At 38.9% G+C, this 11,701-nt stretch overlaps 2 protein-coding genes across 3 annotated transcripts in view; one reads left to right on the top strand and one right to left on the bottom strand.

Moving 5' to 3' along the window:
* tmem268 (transmembrane protein 268) overlaps positions 1-1,063 on the top strand; it is a 22,915-nt gene extending 21,852 nt beyond the window's left edge. For both annotated transcript variants that reach the window (XM_014013088.1, XM_014013089.1), the window contains exons 8-9: positions 111-329; positions 429-1,063. In XM_014013088.1, coding sequence (XP_013868542.1) covers positions 111-329; positions 429-596 — 387 coding nt within the window. In that variant the 3' untranslated portion in view covers positions 597-1,063. The remainder of the gene's footprint in view (positions 1-110; positions 330-428) is intronic.
* A 5,649-nt stretch (positions 1,064-6,712) lies between these two features.
* The window catches only part of prrt1 (proline-rich transmembrane protein 1), a 10,248-nt gene continuing 5,259 nt past the window's right edge, over positions 6,713-11,701 (bottom strand). Inside the window, exons 3-4 of the mRNA XM_014013086.1 lie at positions 10,109-10,300; positions 6,713-7,987 (exon numbers count right to left, since the gene is read on the bottom strand). Coding sequence (XP_013868540.1) covers positions 7,811-7,987; positions 10,109-10,300 — 369 coding nt within the window. The 3' untranslated portion in view covers positions 6,713-7,810. The remainder of the gene's footprint in view (positions 7,988-10,108; positions 10,301-11,701) is intronic.

Below are 11,701 nucleotides of genomic sequence, written 5' to 3'. Positions count from 1 at the left end.
CAACTAAAGGTGACATAGATACTTTATTATGGTATAGTATTAAAATATATGCCTGACAAACACATAATATTGCCCCTTTAAAGTCTTGTTTTTCCTTTTATCTTCATCAGAACAAGCTGAAGAGCAGGATGTCGCATGTCGTCTTGGTGTCCGAGGTCCCTCCTGCCGACCCTGAGGTCGTCGATCACGAGGGCTCAGACTGCGAACAAGAACTGGATGAAAGCAGGCCTCTGCTGGAAAGAGAGGAGGTGACGTCATCTGCTCGACCAGGGGGCACYAAAATCACTTCCAGCTTCAGCCTGGTCCCTGAAGCTTCTTTATCTGCTCAGGTGAGAGTCGTTCCTTGAATGATAGACCTGTAGCCACATCTTATACAACCATCAAAACAAAACAAAAAACACACCTGAACGTGTTTCTGTGCACCTCAGGCTAAGGCACACCAGCTTCTGATGACGTACAGCGCGGTTTATGTGAAGCTGCTGATGTCCGAGAAGCTGTCCGGACCGTCCAACTACCGCCTGCGGACCCGCAATAACCACTGCRCCACCGCCCCCGTCTGCCTCTGCCAATACATCAAAAATAAAATCCTTCAGTGACGAAGCAGAGAAACTGCAGCAGCTCAGAGCCTGAAACTGATTTAAGAGCAGCCGGAGGCTTCAGAGGGAAATTGACACGTTAGAACATTTTTCTCTGGAGCCAGAGTGGACTGACCRTGTTCTGATTAATCCATGGGCCCATTTGGACCTTAACGCTGTTTATTAGCTGCTGTTTTTCTGTGTTGGCACCACCTGGATGTTTGCTGAAATCTCTGCTGTGGAGCATTATTTGTACAAGACAATCCCAGTTGTTCGTACTATTTACTGCTGTTTAAATTATTTGCACAAATATTTACGCTGTAGGTTTGTTTGTTTGAATTTAGCTGTTTTTGCTAACGGTTTACATGGTTGTAGGAAGTGGTGCAGATATTCGTACACATACTTCTTATGTACTGTATTATTTTCACAACATATACTGTAACGCTGATCTGGCAGCTTTAACACTTTAAGTAAAATCTTCAGCATTTCTTTACCTTTTTTATTTTTGTATTTTAAAAAGCAACATAAACAGACAAATGACAATTTTAAAATACAAAKTTGTCAATATCAAATGCTGCAAAAGTCTTATTTTTTAAGGGAAATGTTTTAAACAGATAGTTTAAAAATCAGTTTTTTTTATACATAGTTTGTTCCAAGTTTAGAAAAATCTTCAGCATTTCTTTACCTTTTTTATTTTTGTATTTTAAAAAGCAACATAAACAGACAAATGACAATTTTAAAATACAAATTTGTCAATATCAAATGCTGCAAAAGTCTTATTTTTTAAGGGAAATGTTTTAAACAGATAGTTTAAAAATCAGTTTTTTTATACATACTGTAGTTTGTTCCAAGTTTAGAAAATATCCAGAAGTCTGGTCTATTTGGGTTTTGTTTAACCCCTAAACAGTTGCCCCTGAAATTCATTAAAAGCCTTTCGACATTTGTTTTTTGTGTATTTTTTGTAAGGGTGTCAAACTAAAGGTAAGAAACAGAGGAAGTCATCTGACACCCTTGTTTTCAAAAGAAAACCCCCTAGAAATGTTTAAAGGCAGAAACTGCACTGTTTTTGCTCACAGGTAGAACAAAGACTGTTAAGGAGCTAAATCAAGTCAAACTCAAGGCCTGCGGGCCAAATGTGGGCCGCCACAGCATTTTATGTGGCCCTTGAGAGCTGGCAAAATACACTATGTAAATTCTTCACTTCACTGTGAGGTGAAAATAACCACGTYTTCTGGTTGAAGTGGAACTGCTGTTGCTCAATGAAGAGAGAAACTCTGCAACAGGCTGGTTGAACAGCAAGAATCTTTATTTTGCAGTCCAGGAGATTACAGCCAAAAACCGAATTGTGGCCTTCAAACCAAATGATTCATCAAGTAAGGAAGATGAAAAACAAAGGCGAAGAGCAGGGGCGTACAAGGTTAGGCTTCACAGATGTACCATAAATTTTGTCACGGTATACCTTCTTCCTAATATGGTAATATGCGCCGAGCTCTGAAGCTGGAAAAACCAAGCGACATCACATCTGTGCATTCCTGAGAACAGGCCCACCCACTCTTGGACACTACAACTGCATTTCAGTTGGCTACTTTGGCTGTGGCCCAGTTGTACTGGGAAGTGGGGATTTCCCACTTACAAGTTGTAAATTTCAACTGAAACACTTTTATGGGGGAAATTCYATGTCGGAACGTGGGAGTTCAGAATTAAAGATGGCGGCTACTCACTGCAACTCATCAGTGAGTAAAACACTTTTACTTTTAATTGTATTTCTGTACATTTATTTGAAATTTAGTTGTACACTTAGTACYTTTCAGCTTTTAAAAAACTGACAACTGGGAACAGGTGCGAGTGGGCGGGGCAGAAGATGAGGTTGTAAGCAGACTGAAGGAGAGAAGTGACAGCACTGGGGAAAAACAAAAACGCATAGAAAACAACTAGACGAGTTTTTACAATGTAAAAACAAGTGTGCATTGCCATGCAGCATGGCTTTGCCTGCAGCATTGGACTTGCAAAATGAAGTGTGACCAAGTTCACGTGTTTTCTAATTATTATCAGTCAAACACCTGCCAAGTCAGCAGGTGTTTGTAATTAGGATAATTGTGTGACAACACAGTATAACAAACTGAAATTATGTAGTTTTACTGAAACAGTTTGTTCATAGCTGGGATTGAACCCTGATCTCCTGAATGAAATCCCACAGTGTTCACCATGGCACTATAGGAGATGTGGCGGAGGACAATCCCAGGGCTTGGATTGTATGTATGCAGAAAGAGTTTACCTTGCCAATACAATTATTGACACTAAACTGCATAATTTTACAAAAATAGAGCAGTAGTAAGACAATATTATAGTAAAACATCAAAATACAATCATATTAGTACTGTAAACACTGAACTACTGAGTTGAAATATTAAACTATGGTGCAGTACCAAATTGTGTAGATGCAGCAGGGGGCAGTATTGGACCAATAMAAGGCTCCATTGACTGCCATTRTAATTCATTAAACATTAATATTTCATAAACTATAAGTTTTACAGKCAMCAWAAGGCATRGCCATCATTTGGCACAGGGGCTTYACAGATATAAATTACAATGGCAGCTCTAGGACAAAGTATGCAGGAGGAGAAGCATGGCAAAGTTGAGATGACTTGGATGGGAAACGAATCACAATAGTGTGCATTGCATTGGCAATGCACACTGATAAGAAACAAATCTAAAATAAACTGAAAACCTCCAAAAACAACTAAAAAAAATCAGATTCATACATTTTGAAATATTAGCTTCCCCTTATCTTGAAACACGACCGGCCTTCGGCCCATCATCGATCCTGATGCTGCAGCTGAGATGGCAGCAGTAGGATGCAGCAGGTCGACACAAACACACACAGCGCAGCAGCCGGAGTGTCTGACCCCGAGGCTCAGACATCACATGGATGGAGGAGAGAGGCGGGCAGCGAGGGGCYGAGTTAAACCATCTCAGAGACACCGGCGCTCCTCTGGAATCTAAACGGCCATCTGTGTTGGTCCAGAAACTGTCTGGCTCTGCTGCCTCTTACTTTCATTCCAGYTTTCTGTTGGAGGTAAACCAAGTTTTTATTAAAAGATACGTTCAGCAGTTTGAGCACAAACCCAATAATGTTTAACTGATTGAGGTGATAAATCAAAATTAGAGATAAATAATATTTGTTCAATTAAAGCCACAAGAGAAATTAAACAATGACAGCTGACTGGTTTTCTAATGCTTTCATRGTGGCTTTAATGCATGGTTTGAGTCTGTGTAATTATCATAAAATAATCAGCGGCTGCCAAACAAAAACCCACAAGACCTCCTGTGATTAAAACAGAAGATTGTGAGAGCTTCTGTGGATCATTTTCTGACAGAGTAAGGAAAAAAAGAGAGAGAGTGGGGAGAAAGAAAAACAGGGCAACTATAAATAGCATCTTAGTGATGAGGGAGAAGAGACGCCACCGAGACCGAGAGAGAGGATGGAGACCAGGAAATGAAAAAAGGTGTCGTTCACAAACCAGAATTATTCTTTTATTCGTTACTCAAACAAATGAGTTCAGAAACAACCGATGCATGTAACAGCCAAGAGCATGAGAATAATAATAATAATAATAAACCCCACATGTACACAGCTTTGGCTCTTTGAATAAACCCTTCAAATTTACAAGCTCAAAAACACACTCTGAACTTAAAAACAATAAAAAAAGGAAATAAAAGAATAATCTGTTAGCTCACAGGAAGATGTATCCTAACCTCGTGTGACAAAACAAAAATTAAATTCTGCAAACCTCTCAGTGCATGACTTTCTGTTAGTGGTGGGCACAGCTAACACTAACCAGCTAATTGCTAACTGCTAYGCTAAGATGACACTAAACGAAATCCACTAAATGAAAAATTTTGTTCTGATATTAGCTGATTAGCAGAACCATGCCCACCACTAACATCAAACAGCGCCGTGCCTCATTTACACACTGAATATCACTGCCTGTGTAACAACAGGGCCTGCTTTTAAACAGAGRAAAAACTAAAACTAAAACAGGGAATTAGCTTAAATTAAAGTATATGCTCTACATTTTTAGAGGTATATTTTATTTGGCTTTTTTTGTTCTTTTTTGTTTTAGTTGTTGCAGAATCTAATAAAATCAAAACCACTTTTGTGTRAACGTGTAGCTGCAGCTGCTATTTTAGCAACAGGAAGCTGAGAAATACGTAAAAACAGCCGCTAGCTCCTCAAACACTTGCTTATGAGCATTAAATATATACTTTTTAATAGAAATAAATGTTATGAGTTGTACGTTATTTAAAATACTGACTTGTCAAAAGCAATAAAATACAGTAAATTTGATCGATTATACGTAGGTTTTTTTAACACAGTTTTTCTCCAAACATTATTTTAGAAGATGACTTTAAATTTTCTTAACCTTGTCTCTGTAAGCCCAGATGCTTTTTTTTTAAATAATTGAACATATGCATTTAATAACAACATATTTTTAATTAAATGTTCAYTTTCAACTAACTAGATTCATAAAGATCTCTTTAGATTTTTTTAATACCTTCACCAAATGGACCAGCACAGAAAAATATGGAAACAGTAGAAAATTAGGTTCAGTGATATGGGTATCAATTTTTCCAAAAGTGCTATAATATTTTTCTTCTTTCCAACTGGAAACATTCATTTCAAAACCCCTAAAGATTTAGATAATAATAAGGTTTCGCACTAAAAGTAGGAAATTTAGTTTTTATTTTTGTAACAATACATTTTGGCCATCAATCTTTTATCAGATGAAACCAGTTCCTTAAAAATGGGGTCACATTTGTGGGTTGCGCTCATGAAAGACTCTTGTTTGGTGCTGATTGGATCATTAATTTACCAAACAAGGGCCTCAGTGGCATGTGGAAGACCCAYATACAGCAACATCTGATATAAGATTTATTTCCGAGAAGCAGTGGGCACAGCAAACTAACGCTACACATATATGGTGGACTTAAAGTTGGTAAAAACACATCCAAAAAACATTTTCTAAATTAATTATTAGTTCTGCTTTTAGCTGTTAGCTGATTAGCAGAACCATGGTCACCACTGCCAAGATAAAAACAATGGGCCTCATGCAAGAACATGTTTGTATTCTTATCCTAAATTTCTCTTACTTTTGTTCGTACGAAGGGTTCGTACGAACATGTCACGTCATTCAACAAACTCTTCTATCTTCAGGAAAAGTGTGTAAATGAGCTTCGTAATTTACACCTTTTCTATCCAGCTGCTCGTGCACGCGAGAGGAGATTAGCATAATTACCACCCCAAAAACACCATATAAGGCTGTGTTTCCTGCCTCAGATACAAGGAAGTGTCCATTCATGAAAAATGACAGCGAAAACTAAAAAGAAAAACTTTACGAGTTCAGAGATTGAAGTCCGTCTGTCAGAGATCCAGAAAAGAAAATCTGTCATTTTTAGCAGGTCAGCTGTGGAATAAAAAGAGCTGCTAAAAGTATAAACAACTGTGTTAAATCATTTTCATTTATTCAGAAGACACGGCGCTGCGCACCGTACACCCCCCCCCTCTCCCCCCGCGCGCTGCGTGGTCGCAGGTGGTCTCTGTTGCGGGTTTGAAATAAGCATTTTAAAATGTTTTCAAAATAAGTCTGGCACTTTGGAGAAAACCCAGGACTTGCTGGAGGGATTATGTATCCCCTCTGGTCTGGGAACGTCTCGGAGCCCCCCAGGACGAGCTGGAAGGTGTCGCTGGGGAGAGCGGGGTCTCCTGCTGCCCCCACTACCCGATCCCGGATAAGCGGCAGAAAATGGACGGACGGACAATTTATATTGTAAGTCTAAATTATTACATTTAAAATTATAACTCTAATTCAAGCAGARTAGCCTATTGTCAACATAATTACGGAGTGTAATTTATTTTCAACTCAAAATATCTTCAAACTAACGAAATATAAAGTTATTAATGAAGAAAACCTGTCTGATAACAGCAGACTGACTGCTGGTAAAACATACGACAGGTCTGGACCACTCGTGAATTTTGTTCGTATCTGAAAAAAATCTTAGAATACGAAAACATTGGTGAATGCCACAAATTCTCCTAAATCACTCGTACGCACAACTTAAGAACAAATCTGTGCGTACGAACGGTTCTTGCATGAGGCCCATTGTTACAAAAAAGAAATAATCAACCAAACACAAATTTCCTTACTTTTTTTAGGTTTAGCTGATACTGTCACTTTGCAGCTGTGTTAAAGACAACAGCACTGCTGCTGTTTCGCGCTACATTGTAGAAACCAGACACACATCCAGTTCAAATAGATAAGACAAACAGAAACAAATTGTGGATGACATGCAGGGTTTTGTTGCCTCACAGTCTAACGTTGCCCTAAAACAGTGTTTGAAAGAGAAACAGATGCACCACGCAGAAAAGCTAATAACTTAACATCCTTCTTTCTCCTTCTCGCAGCAGCTTGTTTGACATTTTAAATAAAAAATACCGCAGCACAATCGTTAAAATTTTACACAACGTTCCCACCGACAGCTGTGAGACGTTTGCACCGAAAGCCCATTCGCCTGGATTAATACTCATCATGCGCTAGAATATCTAGAAATGTGCRATTTTATCCGGTTACTACAAAGTGCAATATGATCATCACAACTTTAAGCCAATTCAGAGTATCAGGTAGCTGCAACAAATCACTATAAGTTACAGCRGACAAGGTCACTGCAAGGGTAGATATAGATTAATAAATAACGGATAATAAACAAGTAAACAAATATACCATTTATAAATTATGCGTCATCAAAAACCAGCTAAGATGTGCACTAAATCTAAAATAAATAGCTTGCTGATAACAGACACTCACTCCACTGTCTTTATTTGGTTTACATCGATCCATCGCCCCATTGAACACAGTCTGGTAAATCTACACTGTTTACACGTGGTTCAACTCCCAAAAACAGAAAACAGATTTAAACAGTAGTTAATAAACCTATTTAGTAGATTTTGTTTTTAAAATATTAAGCAGTGACCCATCTTTTTATACCACATCGGTGAAGGCTGTATTAACTAATGAAAGCTGGATGAACTGTTAACGATTTGTTTCTACTCTGACCCGGTGTTTTACGCTCAAAACCTCYGCTCCTATTTTTGGTCACTAGTAGGTGGGAGCTGGACTCTTYCCTCCAGCTAAAAAAAAACAACAACCGAAAGGAGCCGGAAAACGTATCCCGACCAGTTAGGGTTCCCACTCGTCRTCGTGATGCTGCGAAGCGATGATGACGACCACGGTGAGGATGGTGCACAGCACGATGGAGGCGATGCCCACGGCCAAGCTGATGAAGGAGAAGTTGCGGGCCTCGCGCGAGGCTATCTCCGCCGTCACCATGTCCCCTCTGGCTATCGCCGTGCGCACCTGAGTGATAAAACAAGAAAAAAAAAAAAGGGAAAAACATGAGGTAACGCGTTATTAATATGAAATGAGCATTATCCGGTGGAGTGACCCTACTTTCATCAAAATCTGCAGCATTTTCAGCAGGTTATTAACCAGAGCAGCCTCTGAGTCAGAGGCATTTCCAGTAGCTTTAAATGGAGAGGCCACTGCAAAAACTGTCCACCTTACCAAGTTTTAAACTCTTATATCAGCCAAAAAGTCTTTTTGATCTTGTTTTGAGACTGATTTACTAAACAAGAACTGATTGTGTAAGAATAATCATCTTGTTTTCAGAATGTGTAAGATTATTTGTCTTGTTAGTCTGAAAATTTGACTCAAATTAAGTCAAAAATTTCTGCCAATGGAGTAAGAAAATTTTACTTGGTAAGATTCTTGAAATACTTGATTTGACTCAATTTTTTCTTATTTCAAGAATCTTACCAAGTAAAATTTTCTTACTCCATTGGCARAAATTTTTGACTTAATTTGAGTCAAATTTTCAGACTAACAAGACAAATAATCTTACACATTCTGAAAACAAGATTATTATTCTACACAATCAGTTCTTGTTTAGTAAATCAGTCTCAAAACAAGATCAAAAAGATTTTTTTGGCTGGATATAAGGTTTTAAAACTTGGTAAGAATGACAGTTTTTGCAGTGCAGGGCTATTCAACTGGCGGCCCGAGGGCCACATCCGACCCGCGAGTGACCAAAATTCGGCCTGCCAATTGGTTTCCTGCTTTAATCACTCTTTCTATTGGTTAAATATAGACATGTTTGACAGAAATATCTGAATCTTGGCTAGAAGCTGGTAAAACCCATTTCTATGAACACCTGAGACAGTTAAAATTACAAGCAGTTGTAGATAAAACTATTAAGTGAAAATAAAATTGGTTTAAAAATTCAAGACAGAGATGTCCAAATAATATTTGTGTCATAATGTGTTCTTTTTGTTTTTGATATTGTTTAATTACTTTTATAGAGTTCTGTATGTTGTATTCATGATTAAATACAGCAAAATAAGCTATTTCAAAAGGTAACAGATCTTTGTAAAACTTGTGAAAGAAAATAGGAAATTAGGCATGTTTACCTTAATACGTGAAAGAAAATACACCAATATTTGAATGTGAAAAGAGTTATACAACAGCGCTGAGCTGGACCATGTTTTATCCTCTCTCTTCAGCAACTCAATCCAGGAAGTATTGTTAGTTATAACATCTTCTTCAAGATCTGACCCCGCCTACTAAGTTTGACATCACTAGGAGGGAACACTGTCCTCCTGCTCCAGGGTCAAATCCTCTCGACATCATCAGCTAGTGTTTATTTTACATTCAGTAACTATGTGTTGAATATGTGTTCAGGCATGTAGCTTATACATCCTGCTCTACGTAACCATATCATTTATTTACATAACTTTAACTGCTGGATGTTCGGCCCCTGAGCTGCTGACCTGCAGTAACTGTGGCCCCCACAGAGCAGTTTAGTTGAATAGCCCTGGTCTAAAACATTTAACTGTGATTTATCTAGTTTTGTTTTTTAACTCCAGTTCTACTGCTTTGACCTTTTAGCTACAGTTAAGCTAGTTTTTGTTTTTAGCTACTGTTGCGTTAACTGGGACCATAGCATTTCCWGTGACGCTGCTGTTTTTGTTTACTAAGTTCCCCACTTTTTTTTTGTTTTACTCTGCAGGAGGTCATTAAGGGTTCTGGTTATTTTAGACCTTGTATTCGTGGGACCAGATTCAGCGTGAGGACCCGAATCATTAACCCGGGCAGATCAGGAACCGACCAGCTCCAGTGTGTGGACGGACTTCACTGCAGACGCCGCGCAGCTCCGACCACGGGTCCAACGTCCTGTCAGCTCCGCTCAGCTCACAGCTGGCTGAGCGGGCCCCGAGGACAAAATCCATTCGGTCCCGTTGTGCTGACGGTGGTGCTGTTGCGTAACGGGGCACGCTGAGTGCACGCTGGTCAGCATGGCCCGACATCAGCATGGATAAACAAGAGGAACCACGAAGCGTGAGATCCACCGGAACGAGCTTTGACACGTCTAACGTCAACACGTACCAGAAACTGATACTTAGGGCGTAAAAGAGCTTTAACCTGCACTGCTTTGATGATTGCGATGATGCCCGTGGGCCAGAAGCAGCAGACGGTGGTGAGCACGGCGATGGGCAGGTAGTCGTGCGGCGGCCGGCGGTCCATCAGGGTGATGCTGGGCGGCATTTGCATGGGGTGAATCTGGCCCGGGGGGATCCCTGGATGGGTTCCTCCTGCTGGCATGTAGGGCTGACCCTGAGCAGATACAGAGGGAAACATCTGCCTTTAAAAAAAAGAAGAGGCTTGTAAAACACGTCCATGTGAAACGGTGCAGAGGAGCAGCAAAACATGCTGGGAGGGAAAAGAGACATTTTTTATTGTTTACATTTTTACCACTTTATCACCACAGACTTTGAGTTTAATAAATCAAATCTCAAAAGTTTCTGCTTCATTGATGACTTTTGTTAAAAAAATTACATTTTGTAAACARTCTTTCTCTTCCAATGCTCCGTTTAGTTTTTAGTTATTGTTTAGCTAATTTTAACCAAGCTAAACATAACTATAAGTTATAATTTAGCTAAGTTTAATATTGTACTACCAATAGTTACTGTTTAAAWTTGTATTAGGTACTTTTTTTTCTAATTCAAGCCTTTAGCTAAGACTACAATTTTGCTAATTCATTTAGCTATGGTCTAAAGTTTAGCTAGAGTGTTTCTGTATGAAACTTTAGCCATAATTATGCTAACTTTAGCCTTTAGCTACTCATTTAAAAATTTTAGCATTTAGCCAAAGATTAAGTTTGGTTAATTTTAACTATGTTGCTGCTAATTTTAGCTTTAAGCTGATCGTACAGTACTGTACCTTTACCTCCACCCTTTTTTTTTTTTAGCTAATTTAGGCTTTTAGCTGATGTCTTTCATAATCTCAAGCTTGAGTTACAATTACAGTTTTGTTATATCTTTTAACTACTTTTTCACTATTTTGTACTTTTAGGTATAATTTTGCTCATTTTAGTTTTTAGCTTTTGATAGCCTGTACCCATGGATTTGCTATTTTGTTGTTTAGATTGTTTCATTTTTACAGTTTTTATACTTTGAATTTCATGTCCTTGTTTTGGCTGTTATTCAGCGTTTCTGKCGTCGGTCCGTCTGATTGGTTCTGGTGGATTTTTACAGTCTGGTAGCTGAATCACAGATCTTAATCGCAGTGATTTTAGATTAGATTTCAGCTCCAAACAGCTGGTCCACCTCAGGTTTTCACCAACACCCACCTGCTCCTCTGCTGAACTCGTTAGCAGAGAAAACCTCGGCTTCTTTAAGATTCTTTAAACTCGTTCAGTTTTTTTTCCTCGTTACTTTATATTTAATTACACGCTCAGAGACGGCTCTGCATTTCAGCCTCATTAAGATGTCAAAATTCATTAGCAGCAAACCCAGAAATGTATGAACGGCTCCGACTATTTCATGAGAGTTGCGAGATGAGCGCCGCAGTGCAGATGTTCCAGCTGTGGCTCGTTTTGGCCCAAGGACGGTATGAGGGTTAAAAAACATGCATTAAAATACATATAGCGGGTAAAATAAGTATTGAACACGTCACCATTTTTCTCAGTAAATATATTACTAGAGGTGCTAATGACATGAAATTTTCACCAGATGT

Source organism: Austrofundulus limnaeus, unplaced genomic scaffold (assembly GCF_001266775.1).
Source record: "Austrofundulus limnaeus strain Quisiro unplaced genomic scaffold, Austrofundulus_limnaeus-1.0 Scaffold98, whole genome shotgun sequence".
Lineage (NCBI taxonomy): Eukaryota > Metazoa > Chordata > Actinopteri > Cyprinodontiformes > Rivulidae > Austrofundulus > Austrofundulus limnaeus.
This window is presented reverse-complemented; position numbering and strand designations above follow the sequence as displayed.